The sequence below is a fragment of the Cnephaeus nilssonii genome (assembly GCF_951640355.1).
Source record: "Cnephaeus nilssonii genome assembly, chromosome: 16".
In the NCBI taxonomy this organism is placed as follows: domain Eukaryota; kingdom Metazoa; phylum Chordata; class Mammalia; order Chiroptera; family Vespertilionidae; genus Cnephaeus; species Cnephaeus nilssonii.
The window spans coordinates 29,018,695-29,035,266 of NC_137087.1; the positions used below are offsets into that span (position 1 = coordinate 29,018,695).

General features: G+C 34.1%; 2 protein-coding genes across 11 annotated transcripts in view; one reads left to right on the plus strand and one right to left on the minus strand.

Annotated features, from left to right (window-relative positions):
• Positions 1-165, plus strand: part of FAM13C (family with sequence similarity 13 member C) — a 277,891-nt gene extending 277,726 nt beyond the window's left edge. For 9 of the 10 annotated variants that reach the window (XM_079793129.1, XM_079793128.1, XM_079793132.1 and 6 more), the window contains one exon: positions 28-165. In XM_079793129.1, coding sequence (XP_079649255.1) covers positions 28-151 — 124 coding nt within the window. In that variant the 3' untranslated portion in view covers positions 152-165. The remainder of the gene's footprint in view (positions 1-27) is intronic. The other variant, XR_013814709.1, reaches the window with a different exon arrangement.
• Positions 166-167: 2 nt separating this feature from the next.
• The window catches only part of PHYHIPL (phytanoyl-CoA 2-hydroxylase interacting protein like), a 37,997-nt gene continuing 21,592 nt past the window's right edge, over positions 168-16,572 (minus strand). The window contains exons 2-5 of the mRNA XM_079793133.1: positions 10,441-10,637; positions 9,029-9,203; positions 4,657-4,774; positions 168-2,599 (exon numbers count right to left, since the gene is read on the minus strand). Coding sequence (XP_079649259.1) covers positions 2,065-2,599; positions 4,657-4,774; positions 9,029-9,203; positions 10,441-10,637 — 1,025 coding nt within the window. The 3' untranslated portion in view covers positions 168-2,064. The remainder of the gene's footprint in view (positions 2,600-4,656; positions 4,775-9,028; positions 9,204-10,440; positions 10,638-16,572) is intronic.

Genomic DNA, 16,572 nt, shown 5'->3' on the forward strand with positions numbered 1-16,572 from the left:
TAATAGATGGTATTTTCTGTTTTGCAGAAGTCCACAAAAGGAAGATAAGATACCCATGGCAGATGAATACTATGAATATAAGCACATAAAAGCCAAACTGAGACTTTTAGAGGTCCTAATCAGCAAGCAAGATGTGGCCAAAACTATTTGAAGTTCAAGAAATGTTTGTGATCATTTTCATTCAAGATAAAGTTTATTTTCCTCTGCCATTCTTGCTGAGTAAGTAGTCTTGACATACTGAAAACTAAAGCACTTTAGTGGTAGTTTAGCTGATTTTAAGAGGGGATGGCAAGTGTAATTATAAATGATGAAGAGATTTAAGTGGGGGGAAATACAATATGTAACAGTATACTTAGAAAAATAAAGTCAACTTCCTCTATGCCAAGGAGAAAACTCGTTCAGTATAATGTTTTCGGAAAACATCTAATATTTTATCAAATCTAAACAACACCCACTTGTTCAGGGAAGTCTATTTAGTGTCCAAAGACTGCTTATGCTAATGGAAAAAAGTATGATTTTATTAAAAACTCAATAAGAGGAGGAAAAGAAACCCTTCTTTTTTGGTAGGAAGGAATATAGATAGAAAGTAATTTATTTGAAACTTCTAATAGATTTTTAAGTGATAAAAAAAAAATCTACCTTGTCCCCTTTGTCTGCTTAGGCTTTTAATACCCTAAAATATAATAGAATGTGTCACTGCTAATTTTTTATTTCTATATAAAAATAGCACATATTTTATGTTAATTGAAATTTTACATTTCTGATTACCAAAGTTCATTCTGATAGCATGTACTTTGTGAATTATCTTTGTCTATAACTGACAGATGTTTATATTAAAATAAAATATTGTATTGAAATTTGAAAATAGGTATTTTGGATAGGTAAGTGTCTGCAGTATATATCTAATGTGATTATAGCTATGATTGCTAATCTTTTTGTTTACTATAACTAAGATTATATAACTATTTTTTCATTGGGAATATGCATTTTTCTTAATGTTCCAAGGTCTATACTTTGTAAAGTCAAGTCAAAGAGCTTTCTTCATTCTCTATAAAATGAAAGATTTGAAAATTGTTTGCTGTGACACCTTGGAAAAAAAGCCAAAATATTTTATTAGTTTCATCAACTTTATATTGTTTTGTGTTTTGCTTTTGTAAAAATAAGTAAAAAGTCGTTGTTTTCTCTTGTACCAACCATGTTTGTATTTCTAGTTTCTGTAATGTTTAAGCATGATGTTGAACAAATTCACATAGTTTGGGTGGGAAGAATATTGACTATTTCAGAGTCTTATTGTTTTCTCTGTATTTACCTGATATTTTGTAGCTTTTATGAATCAGAATAATGTCCTTCATAATTTAATTAAAGTCATCTACTTGTAACAGGACAGATACACAGCTATTTGAGGTTTACAAACTACATCTTTGATAAGGGAAATGGTTTCATGACATGTACAATTGCTATTAAAATGTAACTATATATTCTATATGATTGTAAATATTTTATACAATACAAATAAAATATTTTTCTATTATATTTATTATGTTGAAACACAGTAGTTGTTTCCTGTTAGCTAATATAAATAACATAAATAACACTGTCAAACAACAAGTTGGAAGTGCTGACAATTCTAGACTTCAAGATTTAACTCATGCTGCAATTACATCTTTTCATGCGGTTTGGAGTTATCCCAATATTTTTTCAGTAGATAAAAATGAATGCATATTCAAACACCATTTATAAGCCATTATTTTTGTATTTTGCTAAAGCGGTCTATATAACTGTTTTGTTAAGTTTGGCATAAAGGAAAAATAAAAACATTGCAGCATCTAGATAACAAAGTGTCAGAAGGAGAACGGGATATTTCATCAGAGAAAGTCGTGGGAAGGGCAGGGAACAGGAAACACGAAAACGGCTCTGAGTGAATTTGAAAAGTGGAAGTTTGCTTTTGGTGATAGCGGCAAATGCATGCGTCAGTGGAAAACATCTGCTAATGAAAATGGACAGTTGAGGATCAATGCTTCTAAGGGAAAGAAAGGGACTGAATAAGAGTAAGAAAAGTGGGCATTAGCGTCCAACACTGATATTACAGGTTTTGCAGCTGGGATCTTTCTTTGCATTTGCAGTAGACAAACTCATGAGCTGATGACCAGTGATTTCTGCCACGGTGCCCAGAGAAAGATCCACAGGGTCAGTGTAAATGACTTCTAAAATGACATCCTGGGCATGGTGGTATACCAGCACCCCGTCTTCTTCTGTGCAGGTCAAAAACTTATTATCCTTGGAATTTAGTTGAGGAAGACGCTGCTTACAAAATTCATCTCCTGGTGAGCCCACAGGGGCAATAACAAGAATCACATAATGATAAGCAGTGTACATACAGTAGAAGTCCCCAAAGTATAAGTTAGTATTGGGGTTAAAAAGTTTTTCTGCTGCAATCTCAAACCTGTATCTTCCGTAAGGTGAATCCTGGGGTGGCTTCCCAGTATTGAATTCAGTGCTGCAGCTGAAGAAGATGCCTTCTAATTTCCCACTGATAGGAGAGCCATGGCTGCCACTGTTATCCTTGACAGAGGGCTGCATAGCATTCCCATGATGTTCTCTGCAAGAGAAAAGAAATGGTCAATGCTTGGGACAATAGTGGTAAAGCTCCTGATTTATAAATTTGAATGGATATAGGCCTAAAAGTCAACTGTCTATTAAGAGCCCAAATGCTTGTCCTATATCACATCAAGCAGAATGCATTTTTTACCTTACCTATAGATGGCTAAGTCTAGCCTTGACTATAGGTAAGAATGTTCTGTTGCAAACCTTGGAGGTCTTTAACATAATAAATTTCCTGCTCAGAAAAAAAATAAAAAAAATGAATTTACATGAATTTATAACGGTCATGGAAAAATCCAACAAAAAATTTCCTTATTAGTAAATACATTTTTCATACTAGCATATTGGAAGAACTACGTATACAATAACTCTGCATATTCCACGCTCTGCCTTTTTTTTTCTTGGAAGAATTTTTGGAAACAGATGAAGCCAATTTTAGAGTATACAAGAACTCGAAAACAGAAGGTCAGGGCCCAAAGAACAGAGATAATCGGAGGAATACTGACCTCCAGTGGCCATCTAAAATAGACATTGGCAGTACTCCAGGAATCTAACCCTAATACCAAAGATGTGTTTATTTCTATTGCTGTATTTCTATTAAAGAAAATGGCAATAGTGGATCTTTTCCCCACAAAATTTTATGCTTAACAAATATAAAGAAATACCTTTCTTGGTGAGTATATATATATTCATTTCTATTCAACAGTTGACAGGTATAATAATTTGTGTTGCATCTCTCATTTTGTACTCTCTAAATTAAGTGAATGGCATTCACCATGAGTTATATAGACTTAAGGGTAGAAAGTTTACCAGCTAAAAGAGTCATGAACTAAACTTGGTTTTCATAGGATATTCAAACATATAAGGCAGAAATGGTTTTTGACATCAAAATATATAAACATATTTGATATTGCAAAGTACTTCATTTGAACAACAAGGCTGCCTAAACGAGTTTCTCTCTCTACGATCTTTATTTTTTTCACTTTTCACAACTTGGAGCTGATCTAAATCTGAAACTAGGATCTTGATTTAAGAAAAACTAAGCTAGTATGAAACAAAGTTTCCTAATTTCTTTTTCATATACAATCTTGTCATTTTGAGAATCCTTTAGAGTTTAACATGAAACCAAGGCTTTTAAAAATAACATAGGGATTACTATAACTTTTAATTATAAATTAAAAGTTTTAGAACCTATATATAGGATTTATTTTAAAAGACATAGTCTCACTTTACAAAACACATCTGCCTTATTTACTCTCCTGAAATTTTCTCATACAAATATAAAAGGACTGTAAGTACTGAAATTACCTATCACTTAAAATTCTTTTGAATTCTTGGAAACTGCTCCCAAGACTAAACATAGGCTATCTTAGAAATATTGGCCAAACTCTATAATTCAAAAGTAAACAAAAGAGCCCTGGCCGGGTAGCCCAGTTGTTTAGAGCATAGTCCAGATGTGCCAAGGTGAGGATTTGATCCTCAGTCAGGGCTCATACAAGATCAACCAATGAATGCATAAATAAGTGGATCTCTCTCTCTCTCAAACCAAAAATTTAAAAAATTTAAAAAAGGAAACCGTCCTCATGACAGAAATCTAAAAATCCCACCTGATTCACCATATTTCAGGAAATAATCACTCTTTTATTCTCTCATTTTTAACGTCTTAAAGAGATCCACCGAAGAGGTGAATATTTAGTAGTTGATATGAGACAGAGGCACTGAGTTATTGAGAATTAGAGGAGTGTGTACATGAAATGATCATCAACCCTCCTTAATTAACCCTCCTTAATCTGGAGGGTTAAGATCTTTTAACTCAAATAGACAGGAATTGGTATTGCAAATGATTATGGAAAGGAATCTAAATGAAGTGGAAAAAAATTCTATGATCTAACTTTTTCTACTTAATTATTCTAGGAAATAAAATCAGAGTATAATTAACTATTTTGAAAAGAAAACTAAAATTGCTATTTCCCAGAACTAGACTCAAGGTACACCTAAGCCTAGAATTTTGAATATAATTTAATAAAGCTAATATTATATGTATTTGATCCTTACCGAATATAGTCAAAATATTCTTTGTGCTGGTTACGATAAAACACAGAAAATTTTAGCATCCGTCCTGCAATCACTTCAGCCTTCTCCAAAAGTTGTGTTAGATGAACTTTTGAATAGTCTGAAAATAAAAAAAAATCTGTTATTAAAATATGTTACAGATTCATAGATAGCAAGCAGACAGTTCTGGTTGGGGGGGTGGCTGCTAGGGGGAATGGAGGAAGTGAACAACAAAAAAAGAAAAAACTGAACTCATGGACATGGACAACAGTGTGGTGATTGGGGGGCGGGGGGGCAGAGGGTTGGTGAAGATGGAAGAGGGCATAGAGGAGATAAATGATGATTAGAGAAAAAAAATGTTACCATAAAGTATCAACTGTGTACTTAATAAATTGAAGATTGTTACCATTGTCACCTTTAGGAAATTCATCTTAGTAAACAGGAAATTACATTTAACAATGAAAATATTCACTGTCTTTATGTGGCACATTTTTCTTTCTACAAAAATATTTTTATGGTTTATGGTTGTTTTTTAGAATACTCTTGCATTTTTTCATGCTTTGAAAGATCCTAAAACAAAATGTTAATAAGGAATACAGATTCTGCATAACTCAAGTAATATCAATCAGCACCATGAAAGCTTTTCTTCAATTAGCTGATAAGTTGAATTTAAAAAGCTTATAGTCTGAAATAAACAGCAAATAGAACGTAAGGGAGTCAAAATAATACTCATTTAATTTACTCCCTAAATCTATGAGGTTGGCAAGGTAGATTAAATATGGTGATTTTAATGATGCAGAAATTGTGGCTTATCAGTTTAATGATTTGCCAAATGTTTATGTGGTTCGTATTTTAGAGGTTAGGTCTGGTTGGCTTTTAATTGATGGTTTTCGAGTATACAAGACTATGAAAGTGTAAATCATCTCTCAAAATAATCTGATCTTTTCACCAACTTTATGTTTTGAAGTTGAGGATTATTGTTAAACTCTTATACCAGAAGGTGAGCAGAAGTTTTCATCTACAAAGATTACAAATAAAAGCAGCCTACTTGAATTGCTCATGGTTTGTTTACTCACTGGATCAATAAACATTTAGGTTAGAACATAAGACGTACAAAGTACCATGCAAAATTAGATGACCAGATTAAAAGATAAAAATGTATTATTATTCCTCTCAAAGAACACAGAGTCTAAAGGAGGAGATAAATATACAGACAACTATGACTTATTATGGGGTAAACACAGGGTTTTATCTGTCATAGACTGGGCTAGAAGTAGATTAGTCTGTGGTATTGTTTTACTTCCAATATTTTGCACAGTGCATAGCACACAGTATGTGCTCAATAAATGTTGAGTGAATGAGATGTCCAGATTAAAATATAATTTATACAAAACAGCCCTCAAAATTTACAGTTGAGGTTATAGATAAAGCTTAGATAGGTGAAACAGTCTCCGAATTGTTGTGATAAACTGAAACAAGCTTTAAACAGTTTAAGTTCCTCTTACATTTTACTTATGGAAATAAAGATGCAAAATAGAGAAAAGTTTTGTGGCACATTTAAAAGCTGGCATTTTCCTTATTATTTACCCTATAACTTCTTTAGAAGAATATGGGACTTAGTTAAATATAAGAGCAACAAGGAGATCACTCTAAACAAAAGAAGACATAAGTTTTTATTTCACCCCTTTCCCTAATGTCAAATGGTAAATTATAGCTCTTTTTAAAAAATGTTATATGTTTTTATTGCTTTTAGTGAGAGATGAAAGGAGAGGGAGAGAGAGATAGAAACAGCGATGAGATAGAAACATCAACATGTATCAGCTGCCTCCTGCATGCCTCCTGCTGGGGATTGAGCTGGCAACTGGGCATGTGCCCTGACTGGGAAACAAACCAGCAAGCTCCTGGTGCAGGAGTTAATGCTCAACCACTGAGCAACACCAGCCAGCCTATAGCTCTTTTTGATGGACAAATACTATGATACAATTTAGTCTTATGGAAAATAGCATGAATTCAAACAATGTCAAAGAGAATGTGTGGGTGTCTTACTGTATCTTACTTAAATCTCCCCGGGATGGCACAATTAAAGTAAGTGGACAGAAATACTGTAAGAGAAGTAAACACAAGGTAGATTCCAAATAGAAATTTTAATTCAGGAAAGAAATTGAGGGGCAATATTAATTTCAACATGACACATCAAATATAGGTAAAAGTTATGTCAATGAGAATTCTTTATTCACTATTAATACCATATAGCAATCTTCAACTATTTCCTTACTGATTGGTTACTGGTCTATGATCAATACCATATTTCATCTATTCTAAAATGTATTTTAAAAAACATTTTAGTATCTCTGACATGAGTGTGACAAATGTGCTAAGAAAACACTTTCATAGTTTAATTGGAAGTATTTTTTTCTTACAATCAATGACATCTTAGATAGGAAGAAATCTGGTACCAGAGAGATATTTTCCTTGCTCTCAAACATTGAAATCCTTAGCAACCAAGAATGTCACAATACAGTACTTAGCAACTTTATCATAGAATAAACAAAAAGGGTTAAAGGTAAAATCAAAATAACACAGAATTAAATTCCATCCATTCAGCATACCTACTGAAGTTTTATACTCAGTTTTAGATTAGGAAAAAAAAACAGGAGATATTGAGAATAAGCAGTAGCTAAGCACATCCTATATAATAAAAGCCTAATATGCAAAGTGTCCGGCCAGCCATTCAACCAATCAAAGCATAATATGCTAATGATATGCTAAGGCCACTCAACCACTTGCTAAGATATTCACTGACCCAGACAGTTGACCTGTCACTGTGACATGCACTGACCACTAGGGGGCAGACAGTCAACTGGTCAACCAGTCACTATGACTTGCACTGACCACCAGGGGGCAGACGCTCTGACTGGTAAGTTAGCTTGCTGCTAGGGTCCAGCTGATTGGGACTGAGGGAGAAGGGCTGGACACACCCTGGAGCCCTCCTGCGGTCCCTCCCAGGCTGGCCAACCTCCTGTATCCCTCGCTGGCCCTGATCGTGCACCAATGGGGTCCCTTGGCCTGGCCTGTGCCCTCTCGCAATCTGGGATCCCTTGGTGGATGTTGGAAAGCTGGTTTTGGCCCGATCCCGCAGGCCAGGCTGAGGGACCCCACTGGTGCACGAATTCGTGCACTAGGTCTCTAGTATTGAGTATAAAATAATGCAAGTATTAGGTTGTTGGGAGGCGGGGATAGCTTATTTATCTGAAAGAAGCCTCAGCTAAGGAAAGTTGCTAAGCAACCTGCAAAAGGTGAGTCAATTTGTAAGATTTTTTTCTACAAGCTCCTTTAAACACTCAGTCTCTCTCAATTATTTTAGGAAATAATCACCTAGACAGAGAGGAAACAAAGCACCATTTTGATAGACAAAAGGAGAGGATGACAGATGTATCCCTTCAACACATTTAAATGCTCAATAAATGTTTCTTGATTAAATGAGTAAACAAATGAATGAATGAGGTGATTGGTAACATCTCCAATATAAGAGTATTAAGGTAAGTTCAAGATCAAAGGGGATGGGCTCTCCATATCAGATCTCTCAATGCCAAATAGCTATAAGGTATTTTCTTTTTGTGTGTGTGTTAATCCTCACTGGAAGATATTTTTTTCACTGATTTTAGAGAGTGGAAGAGAGGGGAGAGGGGGGAGAGAGAAACATCAATGTGAGAGAGCCACATCAATTCGTTGTCTCCCACACGCCTCCCAGCCAGGCAGGCAACCTGCAACCCAGGCACATACCCTTGACCAGAATCGAACCAGGGACCCTTTGGTTTGCAGGCTGACACTCTAACCCTGAGCCATGCCAGCCATGAGGTATTTTCTAATGAAGTAAAGGAGTACATGTACACACACACAAGATACTAGTTTAGAGAGATATTTTCAGCACTCAAGTGAAAAAAATCCAGTAACATTTCTCATTAAGTACAGTCATTGAAATCTGCCTCTTTTCCCCTAAATGAGAGAAGGATGTTTCTTGCTGCTTCTTCCTTTCAATACTCATGGAAAAAAAAGAAATAAAAAGGAAGAAAAAGAATGCTCTTCCACAAAATATGCTGAGTGTATTTTCAAACTTCATCCATTTTTATTTGCAAAGCTTTTACTTTGAAAAATCAAATTATGCACGTAGCAAAGAAGTCATTTAATGCCATTATCCAGCTTTTATTAAGAATCTCAGCTCCTTCCAATCAATACAACACAGCTTGTTCTGTTATACAATATTACTGGCAATGCAACAATGATCTATGCAATACATATCACCTTATAATTACAAAAAATAAATTTTTCTATAATTAGCTTCATAGGAATTATTAAACATTTTTTCTTCTCTTACCTGCTGTGCAGAATTCTATAATTTCACTCCATTCAGACACAACATAATCACCATCAACTTGTTTTGAGGCAGTCTGCACTGCTACTGTATACTCTGTTCTTGGGCTCAGAAACCAATGTCCACGGACAGTCATTGGCAAAGGAACAGCTTTTGCCACTAATTTTGTTGGAACATCCTAGGGAAGGGAAGAAGGGAAGGAGGGAGGGAGGAAGGGAGGGAGGAAAGGAAGGAGGGAGGGAGGGAGGAAGGGAGGAAGGGAGGAAGGAGGGAAGGAGGGAGGAAAGAGGGAGGGAGGGAGGGAGGGAGGGAGGGAGGGAGGGAGGGAGGGGCGAAAGAAGCATAATCAGAATTGGAACACAGTAAATACAATGACTTCTCTTGTTCTATCACATTATCTGTAGTATAATCCTCATTTATAATTAGTATGTATAACTGTATATCTAGTAAAATGCAAAATTTCCAGGCAAAATAAGACAGTACTTTCAAAAGATTTGTCAAGTTAAACTTAGTATCAATATAAAAAACCAGACCATCATCAGTAAAATTACTGAAACATAAGAAAGAATACTTAAACCAGGTAATTATTATTCTTTTGTAGCTACTTATGAAGGGAGATATGTAATAGAAAAGATATGTGTTAAGTAGATAATATGATTAAGATTAAGTAGATAAGTATTACATTTCTAAAACAACTAAAGGATAATTTCCATTCTCAAACCATAAAACAAAAGACTACGTAAAACAATTTTTAGCCCTAAAGTATTTTAACAAACACCCTAAAGTTTATAAGCTCTCTCACATTCCTCTTTTGGCAGTTAACATAGGGAAAAATGTGTGCTGTCATGGAAAACTATACATCACCTATCTCACACCCTCTGGCTATCTTCTGATTCTGTGGAAGATATTGTACTACTATGTAATTTGTAGATCTCCTATAACAATTCAGTGATTCTTGTCTAAATACATGCCGATGAATTCTGTTAAGTGGGTTGGGGGTACACACAACCCTCCCCTCCTGGCTTTGCTCCCTCCTCCAACCCAAAAGTTTTGTCTCTACTTACACATTTATTTCAATATCCTAATTGTCTTTTCTTTGGATTATTCTTTGAACTGGTTGTTATACCTCATCAATAAGCGAAATAAAATCTTTAACATATGTTCATTTTTTATGTCTGTGTGAGAGTCATGATTTTACCTTTTTTTGAGAAAAATTGTATTTTAACAATATTCTTGGCATTCCATTTTCTTACAAAATTTCTTAGAGGTATAGGTTTTTAAAATGAGATGTAATTTTTATTTTTCCCAATGTTAAATGCATTATATATAATTAATAAGACATTATTCCTTCTTTCAAAATGTCCTCATACTTAGAAAGTTTTTAAGATGCTAATATAGGCGTATTAGGATTTTACCTTGTGTTTAAATTTATTGGAATTCTTGTTCTCTTTCTTGTTGAGGTCAATGAAATAGTGTGTAATACGGTCCTTTGATTTGGAATCCATTTCCCATGAAATCTTGAATGAGTCACATGTAATGTTGCTTATTTTGATGTTATGTGGTACTGGAAGTTCTTCCATCTCAGCTATGCCACTGTCTTGTGATTTGTTCCCTGCAAGAGAACAATGCACAGATAGTTAGTTTCCAACCAATGGATTTTTCCAGTTTGCAAGCTGTGTACGTATTTCTGAATTTAACTACCTAATTACTAACTTTGAGATTTCTTTTTGCTCATGAAGTAATTTGAGTGTTAATGATAGCAAAAGGTCATATTACCAATAAAAAGCATAACTAGTTAGTCCTTACCAACTCTACATTTTCAATTTACTTTTCCAATTTCTGCTTTCACAGAATGAAAATAAGAACAGTGGTAATCTATCTTTCTAGTCTATAAAAGATTAGCCTTACATGGTAGTTTCCATCTGAAAAGCCCCAAGAGATCATTTTTTCCTATATGACTAAACAATTCTGTTCTAAATTAAATATCAGGTGTTTTAAGCTAGATGAAGTCAGAAATGTTGATAATGAAGAGTCCAGTCAAAAAGAAAATGTTTCTTTAAAAAAATCTATGAGGTGCCAGTTGCAGTCTATAAAAATTGCTTCTCCTTTTCCCTTTTGGAAATTTATATACAGAACAGCACGTAACAGTTATACTACATATACAAGTAATATTAAAGACCATTCCCTTGCAAGTTACTATGTCAAGAATTACTCTAGGACTCTTTTTATTTGTTGTAACTTGATAAATTTAATTTTGAGTGCTAAAACAATAGCTAAAGCTAGGAAAGAAAAAACTGCTATCTTGATTGATATTAAAATCCTGAAGAACTGATCTCACATCTGGTAACTTTAATGACTGCGTTCTACATTTCCACTTAGAGCAAATGCTATCATTTTGGCTAAAAGTATGATGGAAACAGATTTGCCAAGTTTGTTTTATATATAGGAATGACACCCTGAATCTTTAGAGGTGAAGGGGGACAAGGTGTAACAGCTTTTCAAGGGGGGCAAGGTGCACAGCCCTCACCCCCACCCCTTGGAGTACCTCGAAATGGAGTTTTCGAGGTACTCCATTCAAGGGGTGGGGGTGAGGGCTGTGCAATCTGGTGTTCTTCAGGCAGGTCGAAACTCCCAAAATCTAAAGGACTGAAGGGAGAGAATGTTTCTATTTCTCAATAGGTGTCATCCGATGCAGGAGCAGAGCATTTTGCTTTAATAGTCTTCTTGGTCACTGTTTTAGCAGAGAAAGTTGTCTGTTTCTGTTTGAGAGGCCCATTAGTCTTTGCTGACTTTCCTGTAGCTCTGTTGACAGTTCTCAAAGGCTTCTGGGAACTTTAGGTAAGGCTGGTGAAGCGTCAAGCATTTTGCCAACATGTGGTGTCAAAACCTGAATTATCCCAGATTTGAAAGGCCCCAACCCCTTCAGCCAGTTCTTAGGAGCCACAGGGGGGCCTGGTTCCCCATTTTTCTTATCCACAGAGATCAGAGTAGCCATTCTAGATTAAGTTAGGATCAACAGCCAAATCACCCATGACTTAACCGCTCATAGACCACAGTTCTTTACAAAGCCACCAGATTATTCTCTATGCAGCTTTCTTACTTGGGCAGAAGAGGTAAAGAACTGAACTTAAATTAGTCCTAAATTACATGTAACATTCTTCTTCCTTACACTCTGAAAATGAATATTTAACTGAAATTTGAGATAAGCGACAGAAGACAATGATTTTGTCTATAAAATTGGTGAAACAACAGTGATCCACATGACACTAATATTCAGTAACCAACCAGTACTATCTTACATCTGCACAATCAAGTGTACTTCCAAATGCAGCTTCCCTTTCTTAGTAAGACTTCATATTAAGGGTAAATTCTAGCTACATTTTTCTACTTTACATGCCAACTTATTCTAACATCTATGGCTATAATGCTGGTAATACTGAATAAAAAATAAGTGACTCTTATTTGTCCAAAATATGAAAATTGCTTTTTGGACATTTCAAAAGTGTTTTTCTAACAGCAGTTATTGAAATGCAAGCTGGAAACATTGCCAGATTATACTGACATATTTTGTATATACGACTGTTCTCTCACAAAACTTAAATTGCCTTACAAAAGAATGACCAGATTTAAAAAAAAAACAGCTTTATTGAAATATAATCCATATACCATATAATAACTAATTTAAAGTATACAATTAAATGGCTTTTAGTAGATTCAGAGTTGTACATCTATCTCCACAATTATTGAACTTTACTGTACTCCAAAAGAAACTCCACGCCTTAACCATCATATCCCAACCCTTACTTATCCCCTTTCCTCAGCCCCAGGCAATCACTAATTGTCTCTATATATTTGCCTATTTGGACATTTCATATAAATGGATCATATACTAATATGCTGTTCTTCATGACTACCCTCTTTCACTTTTATTATATTTTCACTTAGCATATTTTCACCTAGCATATTTTCAAGTTTCATCCATAAGCACTTCATTTATTCTTATTGCTGAATAATATTCCACTATACGGATACACCATCTTTTGTTTATCTACTTACCAGCTGATGAACATTTGGTTTGTGTCTACTTTTTGGCTATTATAAATAATGTTGCAATGAACATTCATGTATAAGTTTTTGTGTGGACATATGTTTTCATTTCTCTTGGGTATATAATTAGGAGTAAAATTGCTGGTTCATATGGTGTCTCTACGTTTAGTTGGCTGAGGAAGTGTCAGGCTGTTTTCCAAAGTGGCTGCACCATTTTACATCCCCACCAGCAGTGTATGAGGGTTCTAATTTCACCACATCCTCATCCCCAGGTATTATTATCTATCTTCTTTTGTTGCTTGTACTTTTGGTATCATATCTAAGAGACCATTGCCTTAGACCCCAAATATTTACACCTAAATTTTCTTCTAAGAACTTTATAGTTTTACCCCTCACATTTAGGTTTTGGTCCATTCTTAGTTAATTTTTGTATTTGGATGGAAATAGACATCCAGCCTCATTCTTTTTTCATGCAGATATGCAGTTGCCCTAGCATTATTTATTGACATTTATTCTTTCCTCATTTAACTGACTTGGCACCCTTGTAAAAAAATCAGTTGGATATAAATGTAAGGTTTATTTCTATACTTTTCTACACTCTCAATTCTGTTCCAATGATTTATATCTCTTTCCATATTCAATTACTACACTGTCTTGATTACCGTAGTGGCAATGAAGTATGTTTCAAAATTGAAAAGTATAATGTCCTCCAATTTTGCTCTTTTTCAAGATTATTTTGGCTATTATGGGTCCCTTGAATTTCTACCTAAAATTTAGTATCAGCTTGTCAATTTCTGCAAAGAAGACAGGTGAAATTTTTGGTAGGGATTGAGTTGAACCTATAGATCAATTTGAGTGGTATAGCCATTTGACTATTGTCTTCTAATCTATGAACATAAAATACCTTACCATTAGTTTATTTCCACATGTTCAGATTTTAAGTGCCATAAAAGCAACAGTGTTTAATAAATAAATTTATATTATCAATGAAAAAATCAGAGCAGATTCACTCCCTTTAAAAAGTCTATTAAGGAAGTTTGTAAGAATACACCGAGTATAAAATATAACATAATGAATACTCATGTGCCTATCGCCCATCTTAAACAACTATCAATATTTTGCCATTTTTGTTTCATTTATTTACTACCTAATTCACCTTTTAATTTCTTGATACTACTTTTAAGTTCAGTCTTATAGAAAAGTTGCAAGAATACTATTAAGAGCTCCCATACCCTTTACTCAGATTCTCTAATAGTTCAATCTTAGACGCTCCATTCTCCTCTCTTCTCATTCCTGCAGTCTCCCTGGATCCTCCCTTAACATACTGTGCATACTGTTTTGTAACTTGTCTTTTTCTTAATATACTGTGAATGTTTTTCCATGACTACATATAATTCAAATTCTAAATTTGATTTACTCTATTAATCAGTCCTAATACTGGACATGTTGTTTCCAATCTCTTCCCATAATAACACTCCAGTCACCACTATTCTATATAAACTTTGTACTATCTATGATTTGGATAAATTCCCAAAAGTGCAAATGTTGAATCACATTTGTTTTCATAATCTGTATTCCCAACTACCTATTTATTTATTTATTTAAATTGATTTTTAGAGAGGGAGGAAAGGGGGAGAGGAGAGAGCACATGAGCACAATGTCCCCCAGGTTAATCCATATTGTTGTTAATGACAGGATTTCCTCCTCGAAGGATGAATGATATTCTATTGCACATGTGTGTGTGTGTGTGTGTGTGTGTGTGTGTATATATATATTTATAGGAATTGTGATATATATATGTATACACACACATATATACATATATATATATACATATATATATATATGTGTGTATATATATATATATATATATATATATATATATATATATATCTCACGATTCCTTTATCCATTTATCAATAGACAGACACTTAGGTTGTGTCCATAACTTGGGTATTGTGAATAATGCTGCAGTGAAAATGGGATGCAGTTATCTCTTCAAGATACTGATTTCCTTTCCTTTGTGTATATATCCAAAATAGAGATTGCTGGACCACATGATAGGAAGAGCAATCAGACAAGAAAAAAGTAAAAGGTATCCAAATCAGAAAGAAGTAAAATTACCATTGTTTACAGATGACAAGGTCCTATATGTAGAAATCCCTAAAGACTACACAAAAAATCTGAACTAATCAATTTGGTAAAGTTGTAGGATTAAAAAAATCAACATACAAAGACCAATTGCATTTCTTTACACTAGTAATTAATGATCTATCTGAAAATAAAATAAAAAAGAGTCTCATTTACAATAGCATCAAAAAGAATAAAATACTTTTGAATAAATTTAACCAAGGAAGTGAAAGATCTGTACACTGAAAAGTATAAAACACTTATGAAAGAAATTAAAGACACAAATAAATGAAAATTATCCCATGTTCATGGATTTGAAAAATTAAATTGCTAAAATGTCCATAGTACCCAAAATGACATACAGATTCAACATAATCCCTATCAAAATTCCAATGGCATTTTTTCATAAAAATGAATTAAATAATCTAAAATTCATATGGAATAAACGACCCTAAATAGCTAAAGCAATCTTGAGAAAGAAGAACAGGGTGGGAAGCACCACACTTCCTGATTTCAAATTTTATTAGAAAGCTATAGTAAAACAGACACACAGACAAATAAACAGACTAGAGAACCCAGAAATAAATCCAAGCATATATGGTCAATTAATTTTCCACAAGGTTATGAAGAACACACAAATGCAGAAAGGATAGTCTCTTCAATAAATAATGCTGGGAAAACTGGATACCCATATGCAAAAGAATGAAACTGAACTGCTGTCTTACACCATACACAAATATCAATTCAAAATGGATTAAACTTAAACTTTATGATTAATCCTAAAATTCCAAGAAGAAAACACATGGAAAAGCTCTTTGACATATAGGTCTTGGCAATGACTGTTTGAATTAGACACCAAAAGCCAAGACAACAGAAGCAAAAATAACCAAGTGGGAGTATATCCAAATATAAACCTTCTACACAACAAAGGAACCACCAACAAAATGAAAAGGCAACCTACAGACTGGGAGAAAGTATTTGCAAACCATATATCTGATAAAGGGTAAGATACAAAATATATAAGGAACTCATAACTCAATAGCAAAAAAAGAGTAATTCCACTGAAAATGGGCAAAGGACTTGAATACATATTTTTCCAAAGAAGACATACAAATGGCCAACAGGTATATAAAAAGGAGCTCAACATTAGAAATCATCAGGGAAATGCAAATCAAAACCACAATGAGATAATCATCTTACACCTAGTAGGATGACTATTGGAAGGTTCCTAAAAAATGTAATCTATTCTTCAAAGTTGATTTCAAGCCACATCGCTGAAAGCCTATCCTGATGACTCCAGGGTATCCAGATAGCTTCCTTCGGAACTGTTATAACATTTTGTCAGTACTACATAGTCCACAGATTCTTCC